This window comes from Talaromyces proteolyticus, assembly GCF_021365285.1.
Source record: "Talaromyces proteolyticus strain PMI_201 chromosome Unknown BGW36scaffold_15, whole genome shotgun sequence".
NCBI lineage: Eukaryota > Fungi > Ascomycota > Eurotiomycetes > Eurotiales > Trichocomaceae > Talaromyces > Talaromyces proteolyticus.
This window is the reverse complement of record NW_025764291.1, coordinates 875,676-898,676: the sequence shown is the minus strand read 5'-3', so window position 1 is coordinate 898,676 and position 23,001 is coordinate 875,676. Positions and strand designations below refer to the sequence as shown.

General features: G+C 45.3%; 7 protein-coding genes across 7 annotated transcripts; 3 read left to right on the top strand and 4 right to left on the bottom strand.

Moving 5' to 3' along the window:
* Positions 1–396: 396 nt before the first annotated feature.
* BGW36DRAFT_433602 (uncharacterized protein) lies at positions 397–1,704 on the top strand (the record flags this gene model as incomplete). The annotated part of the gene is made up of 3 exons (XM_046221293.1): positions 397–504; positions 562–849; positions 916–1,704. 3 exons carry the CDS (start codon positions 397–399, stop codon positions 1,702–1,704), a joined length of 1,185 nt encoding a protein of 394 aa, XP_046065953.1.
* A 1,464-nt stretch (positions 1,705–3,168) lies between these two features.
* Positions 3,169–5,657, bottom strand: BGW36DRAFT_433601 (mitochondrial protein Pet127-domain-containing protein; the record flags this gene model as incomplete). Its single annotated transcript, XM_046221292.1, has 4 exons — positions 3,169–4,867; positions 4,922–4,985; positions 5,044–5,392; positions 5,460–5,657. 4 exons carry the CDS (start codon positions 5,655–5,657, stop codon positions 3,169–3,171), a joined length of 2,310 nt encoding a protein of 769 aa, XP_046065952.1.
* Positions 5,658–6,546: 889 nt separating this feature from the next.
* Positions 6,547–9,098, top strand: BGW36DRAFT_307947 (putative bifunctional purine Ade1; the record flags this gene model as incomplete). Its single annotated transcript, XM_046212287.1, has 3 exons — positions 6,547–6,826; positions 6,886–7,413; positions 7,468–9,098. 3 exons carry the CDS (start codon positions 6,547–6,549, stop codon positions 9,096–9,098), a joined length of 2,439 nt encoding a protein of 812 aa, XP_046065951.1.
* Positions 9,099–9,914: 816 nt separating this feature from the next.
* Positions 9,915–10,856, bottom strand: BGW36DRAFT_308079 (actin family; the record flags this gene model as incomplete). The annotated part of the gene is made up of 2 exons (XM_046212302.1): positions 9,915–10,145; positions 10,203–10,856. The coding sequence occupies 2 exons, from the start codon at positions 10,854–10,856 to the stop codon at positions 9,915–9,917; spliced, it is 885 nt and encodes a 294-aa protein (XP_046065950.1).
* Positions 10,857–15,268: 4,412 nt separating this feature from the next.
* On the bottom strand, positions 15,269–17,052 carry BGW36DRAFT_365364 (uncharacterized protein; the record flags this gene model as incomplete). The annotated part of the gene is made up of 6 exons (XM_046214648.1): positions 15,269–15,466; positions 15,531–16,252; positions 16,308–16,599; positions 16,646–16,699; positions 16,769–16,912; positions 16,969–17,052. The coding sequence occupies 6 exons, from the start codon at positions 17,050–17,052 to the stop codon at positions 15,269–15,271; spliced, it is 1,494 nt and encodes a 497-aa protein (XP_046065949.1).
* Positions 17,053–19,946: 2,894 nt separating this feature from the next.
* BGW36DRAFT_365363 (uncharacterized protein) lies at positions 19,947–20,402 on the top strand (the record flags this gene model as incomplete). Its single annotated transcript, XM_046214647.1, has 1 exon — positions 19,947–20,402. One exon carries the CDS (start codon positions 19,947–19,949, stop codon positions 20,400–20,402), a length of 456 nt encoding a protein of 151 aa, XP_046065948.1.
* Positions 20,403–21,010: 608 nt separating this feature from the next.
* Positions 21,011–22,465, bottom strand: BGW36DRAFT_352020 (transferase; the record flags this gene model as incomplete). Its single annotated transcript, XM_046213374.1, has 1 exon — positions 21,011–22,465. Exon 1 carries the CDS (start codon positions 22,457–22,459, stop codon positions 21,011–21,013), a length of 1,449 nt encoding a protein of 482 aa, XP_046065947.1. The 5' UTR covers positions 22,460–22,465.
* Between the last annotated feature and the right edge of the window lie 536 nt (positions 22,466–23,001).

The following is a 23,001-nucleotide window of genomic DNA, read 5'->3' as shown; positions in this document are numbered from 1 at the left end:
GTGAGACACTAGCAAATTGCGATAAGGTGCAAAATTGATTGGATTGGAATAAAAGGCCGAGTTTCTGATAACTCTCATGTTGTCATCAGGGGTAGGTAATAGAATTCCTGAATAAGAATAATGTTACGTTTTGCCAATTTGGTTCTCACGTTTAAGATAAATACGAGCGCGGGTTAGCGCTTCTCGGGGTTAAGAATCTTATGCCGAACTATACGCCTATTCATTCTCCAGGTGTCAGACAGATTTGCCCTTGAGCTGTCATCTTGTTCATTCCTCCTTTCTGCAGCCGTACTTTTTATGCATGCATTAAATTTATCACTCTACTCAGTCCTAATGCTAGTAAATCGTCTGCAATCGATAAAATTTGAGTACCTTGGAACTAATTCTATTTAAAATATGGCCGCCCAGAAAGAATTATCTGACGCTGACAAAAACGTCCGCGGGCGAAGAGGGCACCGGAAATCACGATCGGGATGTGCCAACTGCAAGCTTCGCAGTGTGAAGGTATCTAACTCTTCGTCTCTCAGCGAAGATTGATTCAAATACTGATCGCTCGTCTAGTGTGACGAAGGATTCCCAGAGTGCGGTAAATGCTTGTCTTTTGGTGTCCGCTGCAACTATGACTTGAGAATTCCTGACCTCCAGCCTCGATTCAACATGGCGACTCGGAAACTTAATGGCAAAACCCAGACTTGCAATGCCCTCACATCTGCGGAGGGATCGAGATTGGAATTGACTGAGCAAGATCTCATCCGCTTAGAGAGATTCAAGATAAGGACTGCGCTGTCGCTTGGGCCTCCTGAGTTGAGGCAAATTTATGACAACGAGATATATCGATTGATATTAAGGGTAAGCGAGGCCACTTATCTGCTGTCTTTTCTAGAGACTGCTATGCTAATACTTGCGTTCTCCCAGCACCCGTTTCTAATGCATATCGCGCACACGCTCACTTTAATTCATGATAGATATAGTTTATCAATACCTGGCCAGCGGACAGTAGAGGAAATTCGTCACTGGAGTAAGGGTATCGGTCTCTTTAACAAGAAGCTTTCCGTACCACTCCACCCAGCTGATCGCGATGCCATTTGGGCTGGAACCTCTATGCTAGGCGTAATAACTTTTGCCTCAATTGATTTCCCTACTAGAACTGACGAAACCTGGCCTCTTACTTCGCTTCCAAAGGCCGAGCCGGAATGGCTCAAAATGGTACAAGGCAAAGCGTCATTACGGCAACTCATCAAGCCCGATAGACCAGATAGCATGTTCTATAGCCTATCTTCTGCTATCCCGACAGTTAAGCTCGCACCGGAGAATATACCTTTAGCATTTATAAAATTATATCAACTCGATGGGAGTTTTGCAAACAACAATCCATATGCTATTCCTGTAAGAGTCATATTCGCCGCAAAAACCATCGAAGAATATCCATCATCATCAGCAACAGCACTATTCTACGAGTTTATCTATTGTATACAGAATGAATTCAGCCATCTGGTATTGAATAAGGATCCCCGTGCTCTCTTGATTATGGTGTACTGGTACTCGAAAATCTGTACTGGACAGTGGTGGCTCAGAAGGCGCGCTTTGATAGAAGGTCGTGCAACATGCACCTTTTTGGAGAAATATTACGCCCATGACGCTGCAATCCAGGATCTTTTGAGGCGCCCTCGGAACTATTTGTTCCAGATTACTTTCTTAATTTAATTTTTATCTAGATTAAAGGAGACAACTCGGTCATTCGATGTCAGGTAATCTCTCCAGGGATATCGACAGCGCACTCGTTTGTCAATTCCTCATCTTCTTCTGTCCCCCCTTTCTTGATATTTTCCTACATAGCTACCTACGTGGATAGAATTGCAGTCATTGAGTTGATCGTATTTATTTTTATATCTAGACTGAAAAATTGCCACATGAATCAATCATGTAAACGTGAAACCAAAAATCGTCAGTTTCAGCCTGTGCGCAATGCCATCACCAAAGTAGGTAGAAGAACTAAGACAGAATGGCGAGACAGCTGCACTGAAGGTTCAGATATGCGGTCTATTTCCCCTATCCCTTAGGAGATCAAATGTTAATGTACCAGGCTGAATCCTCCTCGAGTTTCCATAGTTTGTTCTTGTGTCTTTCTGGGAATCTTAAATCGCGGGGACAGAAAATAGAGAGAACAGGCGGCCCGAGCTCAGCTGTTGATGGCCGAGACAGCCTAGCAGTCAAGATCTAGCGATGTACACACCGTGATGTGCTATTTAACCCATGTAGATGGTGACCGCTTGGTGGTGACGTAGGTTGATGGTACCAGAAGGCTTTGGAACTTGAGTAGAGGCTATACATAGCTTTGCCAGACAGAATTCACCAACCATCAAGCCGCATTACCCGCTGAGAGGAGGGGCATGCAATAAGGCTGAGCGCTGGGCTGTCATCTTGAAACCGCCAACTGTGGGCGTCGAGAGCCTTGTAATATTCCATTTATTAAGCATTTATCATGACAAATGGTATTCAAAAAGTCCGTAAATGCGGTGAATGAGAACATCACCATCGCAAGAAATGAACCGTGGGTTCCCTATGTGCCAGAGACGTGTGGAACCTATCAACCAAGTCATGAGAATGCTTCAACTGCACAAACAGCTACTTGGGTTCTTTGACAGTTGTATCCTGGTACGATGCCACAGAGTGTAGTGAGCCCATCATTTTGCAACCATATGCAACACATAAGAAATCCTTGCGTGAAGTCCACTCAGGGAAAACTGATGTTAAGGGCACGCACTATTCAGGGATAGGAAATGAAGATAGCCATTGACGTGGCATTATTGTCATCAATACCAGTTGACTTGTTTAAATCTCTCAACCAAACATTTCGTAAATGGATATGCGTTATAGCATCTCTATAATAGAACGAGAGCAGTACATATACCAAAACATTGGATACTCCATATAGATACGTTATTGATACATTCGCCATGCGAAGGGGAGGATTTGCCCCAACACGTATTCTATTGAATAGATATGATGTCGTATGCTGTTGCAATAGTATAAAGTACAAAGTAGTGGATGTGTATGACTATAGTACATGAGAATCCCAAAAGCCAAGTTCCTCAATTGGATTCGACTTGGCATGCTGCTCGACTCCTCCCAGGGTATCACTATACATCCTCTATCCAAATTCCCACTTCACTGCGCGTCCTCCCTCTCTCCACCACCACTTTCATTTTTATTACTGTTGATGCGCTTATTCACATTCTCAATGGAATCATAAACAAAAACCCCCTCCTCTTCATCAATCCGATCCTGCTCTGCTCTCCACTCTCTGCCCTCCTGTGCCAAACTGTGCATTTTTCGAATATAAAAACTCTCGTCTTCGCCTCGGAACTCGAGCGTGGCTTTTCGTCGTCTTTTGATCGCGTCGTAAAGTTGGCGGAGGTGGCTGTTATTCTTTAGTTCGCTGAGTTCGTAGTCGACGTTCCAGTCGTCATCGGCGCTGAGGTTGCGGGGACGGGGCACAGCTTTGTCGTTGATATTGTTTCTTATTGTGAGGACCATACCGAGGAGATTGGTGGAGGGGTCGGGGGTGGTAGCAGGAGGTTTGGAAGAGGAGGAGGTGGCGGTGGTGTCGTCTGCTTTGACACTTCCTGATTCGACAGAGGTGATATTGTCATCAGTCGATTCAACAGCTTCGAAAGTATCTTCAACATCCTCCACTGCATCGAGGGACGCGTTTTCGTCTTCCTTTTGGTGATTATTTTCCTCTTCTGCAGCCACAAGTTCCGGGTGCAGTATTCGTCGCTGATACTCCTCAATGGCAGCCTTGTTTTTCTCCTGAATCGCCTTGATATCTTCATTCGTCACGGGTTCCGCAAAAATATACATGTACGGCACCTTTGCGTCACGCGTCTCGAAATGAAGACGTAGTGACTGGTCCGGGAATTTCGCGGTGGCTTTATCAAGGATGTTGTTCCAGAGTTTGATACTCAACGCAAACTCCTTGTCACCCAAGGTCGGGTCTGTCTGCCCATGCAACGCCAAGTCCATTTCTGACAGGGGGATGTACTGGAATCCAAAGATGCGCTCGATGTTATGGAACGCAACAAAGATACCGTCCATACGACCGACTCGGACTTGAAGAGAGTATTTTAGAAACGCCGCGCGGATCATGTCGTAGTATTCTCGTTCATATGATTCCCACATACCAAAGCGGCCTTTGATCTCGTATCCCATCGACTTCTCAAAATTCTTCACGTCCATGCGGATGGATACTACGGCGCGGGTTTTCAGATCAAACATTCCGGTTCCTGGAAGTCGGGGGTCGTAGGCATCCAATTGAGACCGCATTACAAAGTCGCCTAAGGTAGAGTAATGAAATGATTCTGGGATGGATCTTTCCTCTTCTGCAGTTATTTTGTTCTCACTAGACTTTCGATAACGCTCAAACTCGTCCTTGGAGACTGTGAGAAGCTTTTCCATGGATTTTCCAAGATTCATTAGAATGTTTGCGTTATCATACTCCTTATCGGCATCGATAGCATACACGCCATCTTTGTAATGAAGGAACATTGCAGCCGGAGCTCGCAAAAGTCGTGTGAAGCTACGCAGGGATTCTGGAAATCCCAACGAGACAGTGTCGCGGTTGATTGGTCGCCATTGAGAGAGCAGATAGTGGAAATGAGCAAGAACTGTCGTCATGCTAGACGAAGAGCCAACATATTTCCTTTTCTGATCTCGAGCAAGCTGAATGAGGGCTTCGTCCTTAGAAGACGTAATGTATTCTTTGAGGGCTTCGAAATCGAACTCCGAAACGGGCATTATATTCCCTAAATATGGGTCGAAATTGTAGATTCGTGACCGGGGATCGCGAAGGTGATAAACACCAGGACTGGGATGACATATTAGCTTTCGTTCTGTTCTCCGTTCACTAGCGGCGCCTTACTTAAAAAGAACCCGATCCAGCCCGTATGCTAGATTCGGGACAGGTGTTGTTTCGATATCAAGAGCTGTTTCGTAAAGTTAATAGGGCGTATATCTTATTGGTTTTGAATGTTAAACACTCACGAGTAAGTGTAAACTCATTCGAAGCTAGAGTCCCCGAATGTTTCTCTTCAATATGTTTCACTAAGCCGTGGATTTTCGTGGCCTCATCCGGCGACACTGATGTGGGTGGATTCTTTTTGGACGCTGGAGCAGGAGGAGGAGGAGGAGGAGGTGGTGGTGGTGCTTTCGCGCGCTTCTTCGGCTGTCGCTTCGTCTTTTCCTTTGCCTGCAACTTTGCACCTTTCTTCCCTCGCCCCTTGTTCTCGCCTAATTGGAGGCCCTTATGAGGTGGGTTAGGGGATGGTGGCACTGGAACCTTTTGTATCTCGAAGGATGTATTGGCATTGTCATTGTCTAAAGAAATATCTTTCTGAAACGAGTTAGTTTTTGTTCAAACTTCACCATCAGCGCAATTATCGAGAGAAGACCCTGCTTACCGGCGCATTGACTCGGGTTATATTTTCATTTCCATTATCTGGATTAGGGGCTGGAACAGGCTTTTGCTCCTCTTGATCTGGCGGATTCGATGAGTAATGGCGTCTGCTTGGGTGTGGCCGCTGAGTAGCTAGAAAACAAGAACACCGAGCATTGCCGTGAACAGGCCTTGAAAAAGACCGCAATGCCGTTCTTAACATCCGGACGGAATGGATCCGGCGGGTAAGGGATAGACAGCAATATGTAAACAGCAGGCAACAAACAGACGAAGAAAAAATGGAAGCAAATCGCAACGCAACCCTTGGCAGCAGGCTGGAGGTCAAACAAGCAGCTGCCATTCAACTTTCTTCGTGTCGCGTTTATTTCTCTGGCCTCACCGCCTTCCTGATTGGGCTACTGGGCTAGATATGGGTCTACTACGAGGATCTGATTGGCCTCTACCTCGTGCGACTTGTCTCGATAAGCACTAGGCTGCTTCACTATCCGCCAATCAGAATGATGCTTTCTACTCTTGCGAAAGATTCTTTCCTATCGCTCAGAGCGCAGCTATAGAGTCAATGGGAATAATGGACATTAATAAGCGAATTTTCATATTGCAATTAGAATAATTATACACATATAACTTTGTAACCGGTCAATTGCAGTTGATGGCCGAGTAGAACTGCTGTAAATTAAACTTCTTTGCGGGATATGTCGCGGGGTCGGAGAAACGCAGTTGCCGTCCGAGGAAAAAAAGTTTCCAGGTGCACGCAAACCAGCGAACGTTTCTCTCTTCGTCAAGCGATCCATTGGTTGTTCTCTGTTCATAAAGTAAGTGTCGGGCTATTTGAAATCGATTCTCTATGATGTACTGCCCGTCTTTTTGAGAGTGTTTGCTTGGCTTGCAATTGCTTTTAGGGTTCCTACCCCGCCAAAAGATTGTACTGAAATCTTCTGGGTGATTTTCCTGTGATTACTTTGAAATATGTTGCTTTCTGCTATTCACATCAATTCTATGTCTCTCAAATGGCCTTTCTTCATTTCCGCGCAGGATCCCGCTTCTGACTCGCTAACATAGTCTAAACAGGCACGGCCAAGATCAACGTCGAGATGCTCCAAGAGAGGTTGCGCGTGCTCGTTGTGGGCAACGGTGGTCGCGAGCATGCCTTTGCCTGGAAATTGAGCCAATCGCCTTTGGTCGATATCGTCCATGTTGCTCCTGGAAACGGTGGTACTGGAAAGGCGGCATCCCATAAGATCGTTAACACCAACGTCAAATCCGATGATTACCCAGGCCTCGTCGCGTTCGCTCAGCAGAACAATGTCAACCTAGTCGTCCCAGGTCCCGAAGCGCCTCTGGTAGATGGAATTCAGGAATATTTCAAGGCTGGTAGGGTCTTAGAACGACTTCATACGAGTCACACATCTGCTCACTTTTGCATTGTTTAGTCGGTATTAGGTGCTTTGGCCCGTCGAAAGCTGCCGCAAGAATGGAAGGCTCGAAAGCGTTCTCGAAAGATTTCATGAAGCAACATCAGATTCCAACCGCCGAGTACGAGAATTTCACCGATTACGAAGCCGCTCGCAAATACCTTGACTCGGTGAATCACAATGTAGTCATCAAAGCTAGCGGTTTGGCTGCTGGAAAAGGCGTCATTCTACCCACGACCAAGGAGGAGGCACATACTGCGCTCCGAGAGATCATGCTAGACCATCAATTCGGCGACGCCGGCAATGAGGTTGTGATTGAAGAATACCTCGATGGAGACGAAGTCAGTATTTTGACATTCAGTGACGGTTATACCATCAAATCCCTTCCACCAGCACAGGACCACAAGCGTATTTTCGATGGAGATCAAGGACCAAACACGGGAGGTATGGGCTGTTACGCCCCTACCCGCATCGCTTCGAAGCATGATCTCGAACACATCGACCGAACCATCATCCAGCCTACAATCGATGGAATGAGAAGAGAAGGTTTGTACATTCACGTAAATTGATTGGTCATATGATGCTAATTTGGAACTCTAGGATATCCATTTGTCGGAATCCTCTTTACGGGTTTGATGATAACCAAGAACGGCCCTAAAGTGCTCGAGTACAACGTTCGCGGAGGTGACCCCGAAACACAGACTATTCTCCCCCTTCTCAGTGCCAACACAGATTTGGCAGAGATCATGGTTGCATGCACAGAGCACTGGCTAGATGGAGTGTCAATTGTCATCGAACCCAAATTCTCAACGACAGTGGTTGCAGTAGCGGAAGGCTACCCAGGATCGTACGCAAAGGGCCGTACAATCACACTGGATCCTACACCAAATGACACCGTGATATTCCATGCTGGAACTTCCCTCATCGACAACGAACTCAAGACATCTGGTGGCCGCGTGATTGCAGCGACATCTGTAGCATCCTCCCTCGAAGATGCTGTTCGCAAGAGCTATGAAGGCATCGCTACGATCCACTTCCAAGGCATGCACTATAGAAAAGACATTGCCCACCGCGCCTTCCGTACTGCTCCAAAGCAAAACGAGAGTCTCACATACGCCAGCGCCGGAGTCTCTATCGATGCTGGAAACGCACTCGTCAACAAGATCAAAGCCTCGGTGGCTCGCACTCGCCGGCCTGGCTCTGATGCAGTCATCGGTGGGTTTGGCGGCACCTTTTCTCTGCCAGCAGCCAACTCTGCCTACCACCCAAATTCCCCAACCCTGATCGGAGCCATCGATGGTGTTGGGACAAAGCTCAAGATCGCCCACGCTGTCGGAATCCATGACACCGTCGGAATCGACCTGGTAGCCATGAATGTCAACGACCTGGTCGTCCAAGGCGCCGAGCCCCTATTCTTCCTCGACTGCTATTCCTGCGGCAAACTTGAAGTCGAGGTAGCTGCAGACTTTGTGACTGGTGTCGCTGAAGGCTGTGTCCAAGCTGGATGCGCGCTAATCGGTGGCGAAACCGCCGAAATGCCAGGCCTTTTCCTCGACGGTGCATACGACGCCGTTGGTGCCGCAGTGGGAGCCATCAACACGAACGGTCCAAACAGCCGCACCATTCTCCCTAACACCACAGCCATGAAACCAGGCGACATCCTACTCGCTCTGGCCTCCGCCGGCGTCCACTCCAACGGATTCTCTCTCGTGCGCAAAATCGTCGAGAAGTCCGGTGTGGGATACAACGACGCCGTGCCATTCTCCTTCACATCGCAACACCACAAGCCAAGCACCCTCGGGACAGCCCTCCTCACGCCAACACGCATCTACGTTAAACCGCTCCTTAAAGCGCTCACCATCCCTTCCTCCCAACACACCTCCTCGCCGGCGGCCATCAAGGGCATGGCACACATCACCGGCGGCGGGCTGATCGAAAACGTACCGCGCATGCTTCCACCCACGCTCTCCGCGCACATCGACGTCTCGACATGGACCCTACCACCCGTTTTCCAATGGCTCAAGAAAATCGGCAACGTGTCGTCGCAGGAAATGTCGCGCGCGTTCAACTGCGGCGTGGGCATGGTGCTTGTTGTAGACCGGGACTGTGCTGAGACTGTCCAGCAGTTGCTTAGCAGTGAAGGGGAGACTGTGTATCGGGTCGGGGAGTTGAAGGTTCGACAAGATAGTGATGACGGATGTGTATTGGCTGGGTTGGAGAAATGGGATTAAGGGGATTTAAATTCTTTCTTTGGTTGGTTCGGTGCCGCTTGTTTGAGTTCTATTTATAAAGAAAATTCGCATGTTGATTGTTAACTTGGTATATAATGACGTAAAATGAGGTTAATCATCTATATATCTAGACTGAAATGATATTGCGTGTCTAGAGCAAGAGTGTCCATCTCAATCTAGTACATATAGTAAACAATCAATTATGCACATATACCAAGTTACATGGATCATACCAGTACTGGTATATCTCGATATATCAATTAGATAAGAAACGACTACTGATGATCCGAATAAGGTCTTTCACGACCATACGAGAAACGGTTAACTGAAATGATCGTTCCACTTTCGCCTAGTTGACAAACAATACAACTAAAGCTAACCTGCCCCTGAACTTTTTTGATTTCCACAAGAGAAAACAAAAAACCGACAAAAAAAAATAAGGGGAAAAAAAATTGAATAATCAATTAAGTTGCTCGGTATAGAACAAACAAGTCCTTACAACATCTGAGAGGGAAAATAATAAAAGGGATGAGGGGATTTCGTCCGTTAAACCTTCTCTATTTCCAGTATTTGTTTGTTTGTTTGTCACACCCACGAGTCTCATCTCATTATCACGCACATAAACCGAAATACGACGGGTCTACCAGCATACCAATCGGATTCCGTGTTACATTTTCGTACACCAAGCTAAGGAAGAACAGACAAAAGGCAGCAGCCAAGCAACCAGTTGACGAAAAGCGCTGAAGTCGAAAAAAGACAAAGTTAGAATCGCAACCAATAATCAACCGCATGTCCACAATGTGTGTGCGCCATACCTTAGAAGCACTTGCGGTGGACGATGGAAGGACCGCTCTCGTCGTACTCCTGCTTGGAGATCCACATCTGTTGGAAGGTCGACAGGGAGGCAAGAATGGAACCACCGATCCAGACAGAGTATTTACGCTCGGGAGGAGCGATGATCTTGATCTTCATGGAGGATGGAGCAAGGGCAGTGATTTCCTTCTGCATACGGTCGGAGATACCTGGGTACATGGTAGTACCACCAGACTAGACGTAAAAGCGGTTAATATAGTTCGAAATAGAAGTGCTTGTTTCGCAACTCACCATGACAATGTTTCCGTACAGATCCTTACGAACGTCGACATCGCACTTGATGATAGAGTTGTAGGTGGTGACGTGGATACCGCCACTTTCGAGGCCGATAACGCTGGGCTGGAAGAGAGCTTCGGGAGCACGGAATCGCTCGTTACCAATGGTGATGACTTGACCGTCGGGCAATTCGTAGGACTTCTCCAAGCTGGAGCTCTGGGAAGCGGTCTGGATTTCCTGCTCGAAGTCGAGAGCGACGTAGCAAAGCTTCTCCTTGATGTCACGGACAATTTCACGCTCGGCAGTGGTGGAGAAAGAGTAACCGCGCTCAGCGAGAATCTTCATGAGGTAGTCGGTCAAGTCACGACCAGCCATATCAACACGAGAGATGGCGTGGGGAAGGGCGAAACCCTCGTAGATGGGGACAACGTGAGTGACACCGTCACCGGAGTCCAGAACGATACCAGTGGTACGACCAGAGGCGTACAGAGACAAAACGGCCTGGATGGAGACGTAGAAGGCAGGAGCATTGAAAGTCTCGAAGACGATCTGAGTCATCTTCTCTCGGTTAGACTTGGGGTTGATGGGAGCCTCGGTCAAGAGAACCGGGTGCTCCTCAGGGGCGACACGCAGTTCGTTGTAGAAGGTGTGGTGCCAGATCTTCTCCATGTCATCCCAGTTGGTGACAACACCGTGCTCAATGGGGTATCTGAGAGTCAAGATACCACGCTTGGACTGTGCCTCATCACCGACATACGAGTCCTTCTGACCCATACCAATCATAATACTGCGAAGAAAAATCATCAGCGGAAACGTTCATCAGTACCCGGAGAATTCGGTTTCCCCAGAACCGCGGCCCTCCCATGTATCTCACACAAGCAAGGCGCAGCCATAAGTCAGAACTTACCCATGATGACGGGGGCGGCCGACAATGGAAGCTAAAGAGCTGTTAGTATGCCACGTTTTACAACGCATTCGCACGAGGAGTGCGATTGCCCGCATGTAAGGGCGACCGGCGCCGGCGCTATCGCTGGAGCACTCGGAAGAGGATCAAGAGGGATGGACTTACGGAAGACAGCTCGGGGTGCGTCATCACCGGCGAAACCGGCCTTGCACATACCCGAACTAAACGATACCAGTCAGTCACTTATTCCATCGAGTTTGTGATAAAAACAATCCAAAAACAATGGTTGCCCGCAGCAAATGATCGGTACGGTGATCCAACTGTCTGGCCACCGACCCATTCGGCGTGTGCAGAATAAGACAACGGAATTGCGAGAGCGACATACCCATTGTCGATAACGAGGGCGGCAACTTCCTCTGTTCAGCAAAAAGAAGAGTTAGCAGGATCCAGAGCGAAACTGATTTGCGCAAGGAGGTGGCGCTGGAGATGTGTGGGCAGAAGCCGCTGAGGTGTCATGAACGGGGGGGAGGGGGTTGGTGCTGGGGATAAAATTGGACAAAACACACGTACCTTCCATGGCGACGATTGAGTCTTCGAGAAAAGTGAGGAGAGAAGAGAAAAATATACGACGAGGATGAGGGAGGGATGGAAGATGGTGAAGGTGGATATAGAGAGTTGGGTGAGGAGAGCGACGACAAGTCTTGGTTTGGAGTGGATGGATGATAAGGGAAGGCAGGAAGCGAGACGCAGCAGCCAGTGGAGGCGGTTGACTGTGTTTGCACCTGCTGGCTGGGCTAGGCGGGCCCCTCCACAACAAAACACACCTCAGCTCACCACTCGACACGACACTACACCACAGCACAACACGGCACCATTGATGCGCACTGCAGGCAGATGGCTTTTATTGTTATTACTCTATCCTATCCGTACATACTGACTACAGCATCAAATCCAGTCGGTCGTCCTCGAATGGCTACGATGTGTCAAGCGGCACAGACCATGAATCTCCAAAGGCCCTGCACAGCCCGCGCGGTGGGACTGGTTCATCTCACTAGTGGGTTGCTGAGTGGCCACCAAAGGCTTCCTGGTTCTTGCTCGTTCTTGCTCTTGGCACGATGATATATACTAAAAAAAGCTGGAGGTAGATGCGAATCTTAGCAGAGCCGCGTCATTCAGCTAGGCATAAGCATACTTGAAACGGTTCGTGAGCGACATCAGATGGTTGATGACGGGAGATGGGTAGTCACCAGCCAAAGCGACATTCGTCAGTGGCAATGGCAAATAATGACGACAATAGCGCTTTGTACCAGGAACAATGGAGCATCATCTCCCAGATATGAAGCTGCCTGCTGCCGGCCGCGTACTACCACCGCCGGGCAATGGGACATTAGCAACGTCTCAGGCAGCTAGATATATATATTGCCTTCTGACAATCCATCCAGTGCTGAATATGTACCAGCGTCTTAGCGAGCCGTTTTGTGGGTGATGCGGTGGCTGGTCTGCTTACCGCCATTTGGCCAGTTTAGACGCAATTAACTCTGTCCCCTTCGTTCTTAGTAGTTAACTGACTAATTAAACCAAGTTAGTATTTCAGCTGAAGGCTAACTTAGTCGTGCGTCATGTGACCAGCCGGCTTGGCGCGGGGTTGACACTAGCTCCGGATCGCAAGCCCTAAGCATATTTTTACTACTACCACGGTTCGTGTTAAAAGTTCCCTATATATTATGTTATAATTTCATTGAAATACTACTTATTACAATGAATGCGTCCTGATTTCATCCAATCCGGTGTGGCCGTCATGGGACTAGCGTTGCCAGTTTGGGAATAGCGTCCTTTTATTCAGCCATGATTGTTTATAGAGACGTCGACCCCTCTGGATCTTTCACATTCAAATTTTATGAGAGTTATAATAAAAGTCCAAGGTGGTCTCAGTTGTCCTGAAAATGCATAGCAAGAGTGGACACCCTATATTTTCACGGCATCAATGTGTACTACAGGTAAATGAGAATGCTTGATGTTAAGGCTCAAGTTTGCCTGAGGTATTGATTCACCAAGTATCAACAATGAAAGCCCACCCCGTGCAACCTAATTGATCTCTATGTCGCCGTAGAATAAACATCGTTCCTCGACTCTCGGCCTCAGACAGACACGGTAGATCAGACACGGTAGACCTCTGAAGAGCTAGACAACCTGGTTGACACATTTGTAGAACCTGATCGTACACGGCATTATCATTGTTGTTGGTGTAGCTGAGCTGTTTCAGACCGAAGATCAACTATTATTATTTCGATTACGTACATATTGCTTGCAGGTAACATGGTCTATGTCACCTTTGATCTCTCAGAAGATGCGGCTGAAAGACGGCCCACCAGTCAGAACGCCAGTTTAAGAAAGGCTGAAGGAACTCAACGGTCAACCCGGGTTGCTGACGGTTTATAAGTACGGTGCCAGCACTCAATTTACAAGAGACATGATTGCTATCTGGCGGTACAGCTTCCTTGAAGCCAATGAGCGACGAAGTCCCAGCAACGACCCATATTGCTTTGTTATCCAACGGGAGTCCAAGAATCTCCTTTTTCAAGTTATGGTGATTCTGGAAGTCTTGTTTACGCAAAACATCAAGGTCACATAATACCCCTGGGTATTCTGTATGGCTCATCCGACAATTTGATCTATGCCTTTCCGGTATGTTATTGGTGTCGAGGATAGGAAGACCAACTTGATGTTGATCTTATGTTCTGTCGACACGTTTGCACTATCGACTAGTGTCTTCATATTGAATTTGATGACTCCTAGCTTCCTCACTAACATGCTGCATCCAATCGTCCAAACGGTGGTATGAAACTCTAGTGTGGCCTCGTCTCCTGCCGTTTAACTCGTAGTGGTGTCCTCTTAGTCCTGATATTAGTAAACCTTTTTCATTCTGTCAATCTACGATAGGATGACAAAAGTTTAAATATAGTATCAAAATTTTCTACGTTACATTTATTTTTATACTAATTAGTACTAGATTAAATGCTTCTCAGGATCCCGCCCATAGATAATACATAATATTCAAATTTATTGGTATCAATTTGGGAAGGGCTTCTATACCATTCCACTTTTCAAATGTTGTGGCGCTGTATCCAAACGTTTTCACCGTAATGTATGTCGTAATTTTCAAGAAAGGCATTGTAAACTCTGCATACAGATAGATTCGCAACTTCCTTCACCTATCCACTCTCTATTCAATACCTTCTGTCCTCCTGCGAAGATACTACTTCCCAAGAGTAGTCAACCTATAGTTAAGCGGTACTTGTCAGCACTGCCATCAACTCAACATCACATTGCAAAAACTCTGAAAATATTTCCCCCTATTTCTGATAAAATCATCAGAAGCAAACAGGCTCAATTTCAAAGACATACTACACACTGCAAAAAACAAAGATCCTCTCAATTCTCAACTAAGCAGAAGCCAGCCATGAAACCGCTTCCACATCGCATCAAATGCAAGGTGATCAAGCCAAATTCCTCTTCCTTTGCTTCCTCGAGAAATCCGTGATTACATCTACTATCTCGTACTTGCACGTCCTCCCTATCCGCACATTTGGCTTAGATATATTATCCATCGGAGGAAATAGTTGGATGCGACAAAGTTCTACAAGAGATGTGAAGGGTTTGAGTGCCGCTTCCTGTTTTGGCCTAACAAGGAATCGACTGTTCTTGGTCATAGTGGAAGTAATTCGAGGAGAGCAAATATGGATAGTAAAGTTAGTGATGTTTTCCCTTTTTAAGTAGTCAGGGATTTTATTTCTAGGCAACTACCGTGTACTAATAAATCACGTGCTTCACAGGTCATATTGAGAAGTTCTTATCTTACTAATTAAAAGTTCAAAAAGGATTAATTAGAATATACGAATTCTTATTGCATGATTTCTATTTAACAGAACGAATTACTTAGATCGTACCAGTTGAACGATCCTCTGCAGGTTCTAGTGGGAAAAATTATTCCTTTTTGACCACAAGTTTGTTGTTGTATTATGTATCTAGTTTCAAAGTTTGAGGTCTTCCAGAAAATACTTGTTTGCAAGGGCGAAATGATAGTATAAATTTATATTTTGCTTAGCAAACTACCAATTAGCTATTGTTCCATTAAAGGAATAGTTGAGGCCAAAGGTAGTTTAGTTTACTTATTCAATCAATGCGTTGTAGCTAGAATTATATGATAATTCTTTTCAACTATATTCGATTCAAATCTCAACTGGTTGTTCTTCGATTCTAGCCTACAGTACACGATAAGATAGAATAACATAAACCCCAAATATATTTGCTGAGCACCGTTGAAGAGCTCAGCCCAGACCTTGCTGATCATCTTATACACACTGTTATTGTATCCCTAGCAAATATAACTATTAAAGCCATACAGCGACAATCACTGACCCGTAATACTAGATGCTAACCATGGGTCCGGGAGAAACGTGAATCGAGGACGTATCAACATTATGCATTTCGGGAAGTAGTTTGCAACGTTTGTCCGTACAGGAGCAATTATGTCCAAAATAACAATTGGGGTCTCGACACTGTAACCCATTATAGCATCTCTCGAGCCTCAGCTCGTGCCGAAAGACTAATTTTTCTTCCTCTGATAGAGGTCCATGGCTATAACAGGTATTCTTATCACAAGAGCCGGGAATTAGATGGAATGTTCGGCAATATCTCATATTTGCCTTTTTGGTCTTCTGATGCCAACTGTTCACTGCGTTCTGAGATCGCGAAGGCAGTTCGGTGTCGATACGTTGCTCAGCAGAGTTCAAAAGGACGGATCCGGAGGGTAAATCCTTGGATTTTTTGGAGACAGAAAAACCATTGGTGTCTCCTGTAGCGCTCAAAAGATTAGCCCAGGTTGACCCAGTCGCGGAATTGGCATTCTCCAGTGTCTGTCGCAGGGCCGGAGGTTCGTGATAACTGACGGGTTTGGTACGGAATATTTTCTCCATCTGAATGTAAGGAAACTTCAGACCAGTAAACTCTTTCCCTGTATCGAAAGATCGAAGGAGAGTCACACGGTTTGCAAATACTTTCTGCTCATACTCTTCCAACACTCGAACGTACCCATTGTCATGACATGCTCCAAATATAACATGACTGCAGGTAGGATTTCTAACAAACTGTTCAAAAAACCCTTGCTGCAGTTAGAGTGTTTGAAAAATTTTAGAGAGAAATGGAAATAAATTTACCTTTGATCTTCACATCAGCTCGATCCTTCCCACTGCCAACTAGAACAAAGTCACATGTGTCGTAGGCTTGCGAAAATCCCTTCGCAAAGTCTGTCAGTGACGAGGGTGACTTGATAATATTTCCCTTCACAAGCAACTTAGATAATCCATCTCCATTCGCAAACGCCTTCACCATGACCGGCAAGTTAGACATGTCTGGTTGCTCTTTTTTAAGGTATTCTCGTATCAACTCCCGGAAGTCCAAAGCTGCCTTTCGACCTCCGTCAACGGTTTGGTAATATTTATCTTTGAACTGTAACAAGTTAATTGTGAATGCTGTAATATAATGAACTTCTTACTATATATCCATCACCATCGGCGTCAATGAGAACTAAAACAAATGAACTGGCTTCCTAAGGGTTGTTTTTTTAGTAATTAATATTTCATCAAAGCGCCAGAATTTTGTCCTGGGTAGTACCTACGACAGACTTTTGTAACTCCTCCAAACGACGTTTCAAAGTCTCTGCTTCATCTTGTGTAGCACGGGCGGCAACACGTTCTCTTTTGAGATCTTTAGAAACATCCTGAAATTCTTGGTTCAACTTTTCAATCTGGGCTGAGAACATCTTTGTTGACAAAAGTCAATACAAGACAATGAAATATTTTGTTAGGAACGCCTCACCTTGATCTCTTCGCATCTTTTCTCGTCAGCAGCCTGTGACTTCCTAACCCAGTTTGTAAACTCTTTAGCAACATCAACCTCCATATCGTTCTGACTTCTCCTCTTTATGGGTATTGAAGTGAGAATCTTGAGCGATGCAACCAGGATGCAACCGATAATTGATTCAAATGTAAAATGGGAGAAATATGCTCGACCCAAGCCTACCGCCGCTTGGTTGCTTGACTTATATAATTAGTTGTTTCCTATGTACTGTTACACAACATAAGGCAGACTTCCAGTCAAAATACTCGATCTAAATACTATTCTTTATGTTTCATATTACTGGTAATGGATAGCCAATCGATAAGATAAGGTAAGTAAGGTGAATGTGTGCGTATGAGGCTGAGTAACCGCCATCGGAATTGATTGGCACTAAATGCATACACGTCAACAACCAATTAATTAGGTACACTTCTAATGTTATTGGGACTTTTTATTGGTGCATGAGCCCAGAATACAGCGGGAATTTAATCTTAGAGGAAACTGAATGGTCGAGAAACAAATACTTGAAGGCCGGCGTACTTTCAAGCAGGACACGCGTAATTATCACAATAGCCCTTAAGTTAATTGTATATCAATAGATGGTCTAGCTTAGCCTAGGGTATGGTATATTTTATCAATATTGAAGTTAAATTGCGTTCACTTAAATATATAGAAGAACAATAATCGTATAAATTAAGATATCGTACAGCTTTACATATGTAGTGGCTAGTTTCTTACTATGTAGTAAGAAGTATGATTTATAACGCAGCTTGATCTGTATGAGGAACTCTGACCAAAGCTGGGAAAATCGGGCAATGATGCTTTTCAATATTGGCGTGGCTATGTCATGGACAAGGCTGTAGGAATGATTGGCCAAGATGTAATGCTGAAGCGCCGTGTCGAAAGGATAGAATCAGCCTTGCCAATAGTGTTCTGTGTTCTACCTTTCGACGTCCACTCCTCAAGGCGGGATTTAATAGTAATAATTATTCTAAAGCCTGATTCCGATACAGTTTCTTAGATTTTATCCTATAGGACGAGCCACATAGCCATATGAATAAACAAGTCGGATACGATAGCAAACTAGGGCTTGCTCCAATGCCAATACATGCAATAGATAGTTTATTAGCTAGTCGAAAAATAATTAGTATTAAAGGTTTTTATTGGCTCAAAATGGTCTTGCACGGTATTTGTTACCTTTTATTGTGGGATCAAACAAGGTTTAGTTGTCTAAAAGGCAAGTATACTTGTCATCAGTCTTGTCAACTCCCCGGTTTAAAAATATGACAAGTTCTCAATACTATCGGCCCTTTCCGAGTTACAAAGATTTTATTTACTTCTACTTTAATGATGGCTATTTCGGCTCCTGCAGAGGATAAACAGCTTTTCCTGGACACAAAATGGATGACACTAATATGAGAAGCCTTACGTTTCCTGTGTTGGAAATTTCTAGGCATTAGGACGCTTCTCGCGACTCCTGTAATAGAGGAATCCCCAGCAGGTGAAGCGCAGAAGACAGTTGGCTGGTGGCAAGAGGCTTGCGAGCTAAAAATGCATTAATTCATGATCGCATGCGTGTATCGATGCTTCCTGATCATCGGCACAGAAGCGTTGAGTCTTCAATACTTGCAATTTGAATCCAAGAAACGCAAATTAGAATATATTATACCCGAAGAAGTTGAAATTGAGATGTCTACAATGTTCACGCGCATAAGACGTATTTTCAATTTCAGCCTGATGATGAAGAATATGCCAATTACCCAGGTAGATTTCACACACCATTCTTGATGATCGTCTCGCTACAATGGACAAGTTAAGTGATGCGTTGAATCATGGATATCTAACCGAAAAGCTTATGAAAGATTATTATGGCCGGGCTGCCCAGCTCGCTACTGTGTAGCAACTTAACTAGGAAATCGACGAACCAACTCTACTAGTTCGGTGGTCGTTCTGGATCCAGAGAGCTGGAATTGTTATGGAGCGCCATAATTCGGACATGCTGGCTGAGGCAAGGCGACAAATGAGAATCACATCTGGGCCACTTCAGTATTATTCATCTGATACATATCACTCCACTTTGACCGCGACACCGTCTAAGGCCATGCATTCTTTGGAGTCTGTGGAGGCTTAAATTCACATTAACCAAACATTTTTGGGAAATTTTCACGGCATTCAAACTTCATAAAATGAGAGACTGTATGAATTACAGGAGACAGTCTAGATCAGAAATTTCCTATTTATTGGGATAAGTCAATTGTACTTTTCTACATAGGGAAACAGAAAGCATTTAACTACATAGATTTAGAGTGCCATAAGGGAGAATTTACTATATAGATGAAGCTTCAACTGCTCTTCTATGTACTGTGTTGTATACCTATTGAAATACATTTGATGTTTAATAAGTAAGTATCAATCGATATTATAAACATGTACGGCCTCATACCATACCGCATCATTCCACTTTACATGTATACTTAGCATAGATCAAGGGGTACTCATTAAACAGCATCTACTAGCTCTAAGAACAACTACGGAGACTTAGTAAGTCTATACATCAGATAATCACTCGGATTTGATTTATTTTGTTAAAACAAAATAGGTAAATAGAGTTATATAACATGTGATTACTGGGATGGTTACTAAAATATTGACTAGCTATTCATACATTGAATCTAACTGGGTATAGCAGTGATGCAGGTATTTGGTATGTCTAGGTGGAGCTGGGTCACCAGACATAATAATTACAGGGGACATATGTAGTAACCAACCAATTGAAGCAGTGTTGGTCTGGTAACTATAAAGACAAGTTTTCGCACTCCTATATCTGATGCTGTTTAAAAACCCTTGGTTTATTATTTTACGACATTGTAACTGAGTCTCACTAGCCAAACTATATACTACATAAGCCAGTGTCGATTGACAATTACATACTGTTGGCACACTTTTGATCACCCAGCATGGCCGTTTCTCAGGAAGCCTCCGACATTATCCAGCGCAAAAAGCTGCAATACTGTCGCTACATCGACACTAATCAACTGCAACAACTCGACACCGTCATTATTCCCGACGCAAAGCTTTTATTTCTCCAATCGGATGGCTCCGTCATGAATGCAGGAGGAACCGATTTTAGCTTTTCGTCGAGGCAGGAATTTGTATCGTACTACGGCTCCGCTTTCGAGGGCCAACAGACGATGCACCACATCGGAGCGGGAGACTTTGAGCAGTTGAGCCTGAACGAAATCAAAGCAATCTGGGGAGTCATCTATTATTCTAGCACGAAGGAGGCGGTGGGGGGCTTGATGGCCTCAGGGGGAGGATATTACTACGAGACTTGGACGCGGAAGGATGGTGATTGGTTCATGAGCAAAATGAGGTTTGAGCGGGCGTTTTGGAAGATAACGAGGTCGGAGTGAATTTTGGGCTTCTGCTAGGCTTTGTTGTATGGTGCTGAATCAATGGTCAGCAATCCCAAGCGGCTTGTAGTACGTTGGACTATAACTTAGTTTCTTGGAAATGTAAGTATGAAATTCTATCATTTATTGCACCATATAAAGTAATTGTAAGTGTTGATTAATTTTAATATAAATTAATTATTAGATACTGAGGGGTACTAGTCCAGGCAACCCTTTGATGTTGCTTTCTCCATTGCCCCGAGGATCCCCCCCCCCGCATGAATGCGCATCAAAATGAGACAATCCTGTTAATTTCATTTCGTTATCATGCTATAATTTGTCATAAAACAAATTGTATATTAAGATAATGGCATAGCATTTTCCTGTCTACCAGGTTTAATTTTGAAATTGGCCAATGTCTTAATAATTCGTAGTACACTAGCATATCCTGGCACAGCATTACATGATATCAACCTAGTTTCTAATTAATTAATTAGGCCTCTATCTGGGTACATATAGACTAATACTCTGATATAGTTGTCTTTCACAAAATCTTACTACAAAATACTCCAAAGTACCTTCAAATGTTGGCCAGTCTCGAAAGAAAGAGAAAAGTTAAACAGAAAACGCTAATTAGGCAAGGTGAGAGTATCCCCAGCTTCGACACCTCTATACTCAAAATATTTCTTCCACTCAGGATCCTCAATCAGAGTCTGGGCAAGCTCCTTCTCATACGTAATGGAGAACTCGGAACCTTCGTCGGGACCGGCGCCAGCGCGCGGTGGGTAGACGATGAAGACTCCCTCCGTCACATCCCCCATAGGGTGGCGGTAAAGCAGTGGCCTTCCAAAGCCAAAATCAGCGGCTGTGATGTTTGCTTCTCTGTGATCTGTCTGCAGGATAGACATGGGCGGGTGCGCGTTGATGCGGATGTTCATGGCTGTTTTGTCCCGAACCGTGGCCACTACGCTGAGCGCCTGGTCGAGATTTTCTTGTGTAACACTGTTGGTAAGCTTCCGGATATAGGAAGCCAGCTGGGATAAAGACCACTCTGATATTACCTCGGCGGCTGTAGGTTGTGGAACTGGTGCGGTCGGGGACAGGGCCGCAAACATGACGTTCTGCTGAATGCGTGGTGCAACTTTAGGACTATGCATGCGCCTCCGCATGTCAACGGCCTCTGACCAGAATAGGGGCTGGGATAGATCAGGCTTGAAGATGGGAGCCCGGAGCCGCGAGACTGTCCGCCAGATAAAGGCTGAAAAGGCATCGTAGGTGGAAATCCAGGTGTCATCAGTTGGACTGGCAAGCCGTTTCAACTCGGCTGCTTTGCTTTTAGGCAAATGGAAGAGAAGTGCGACCGTACCCCTATGGTCTGGGTGACGCTCAGGGGTTGGAGGGCCATCGATCTTTTTTCCCTCAGGAACTTCAGCCTTGATCAAGCGCGAGAGATCGAGACATGATGGGTCCCAGGTGGGGAAAGCAGTGTTGTTGAAAATGGCTTTGCAATTCTCGGCGAGCTGATGCGTTAGCCCAGACCAACCCATCACATCGTTGGCATAATGATGTTGGTGTATAATCAGTACTAGTCCGCCCCTGATCAAATTAACCATGAAGGCTGCCGTCACCGGGCTGTTATCGGGATGGGCTTCTTCTTTCTCGCCATAGGCCATTGGCGGTATGCTCCAAAGGTCTAGATTGCCGAGCCTTGTGCTGCGAAAGTGCGCCTCTTCCAGATCATCAATGGAGGGATAGCTACTTTTATCTTCAGGAGCATCAAGCCATTGGACAACGAATTGAACTGTTCCATCCTTTTTCTTCACGAACGAATGCCCGCCGGCTGGATCCTTTTCAATTGTTCCGCAGAGGTGTCGTGTCTGGCTCAGGGTTCGCTCGAGGCCTGCCTTCAAGACGTCTATCGCCTTCGGCTTGTCGGCATCATCTAACCTGAAGAAAATAGTATAATGTGTGTAAGTGCATGCGGTAAGGTAATCAAGGGTCGTAACTTTGTATCTCTCTTCCTCCGGATCGGTTTCCCAACCAAATGGATGAATGTGCAAGACTTCTTTCTTTGGCATGGTTGAATATGACAGTCTCTGAATGTGGAAAAAGTGGATGTAGTTGCTAGTAATATGAGTCTATGGGGTGAGAGAAAGCCAGATGAAAAGGATCGGGGTTCTGGTTACAGACAGACTCTAGAGCTTTATCGCCTAAGGGAATTCGCAAATGTGGAATGAGAATAATGGAAACGAGGGGAAGCGAAGTCAAGCGGTGAATGACACTAGGAAGTTCAGAACTCCTTCCTGGTCCCCCACCGGACCGTATGTTTGAATATGAAAGATATTGGTTCTTGCTAGGCCTAATTGGAGAACATTTATCTATGCGAGGTTGAGACCGTGAGGCCAGGTGGTTAGGGGCATGTCACATCAGGCATGGAACAAGTGGGCTAAGTAATAGTCCCAACTTCCAAAAATGCGTAGTCGAGGCATTTTTGTTAATAATATTATTATAATCGTAGTAATAATGGCAGACAACGGCCAAACTGCAGCCCCTACTAGCCTTTGGATACTAGTATCGAAATTATTTACCTCATTATAAGTTGCATAAGCACTACCAGGTG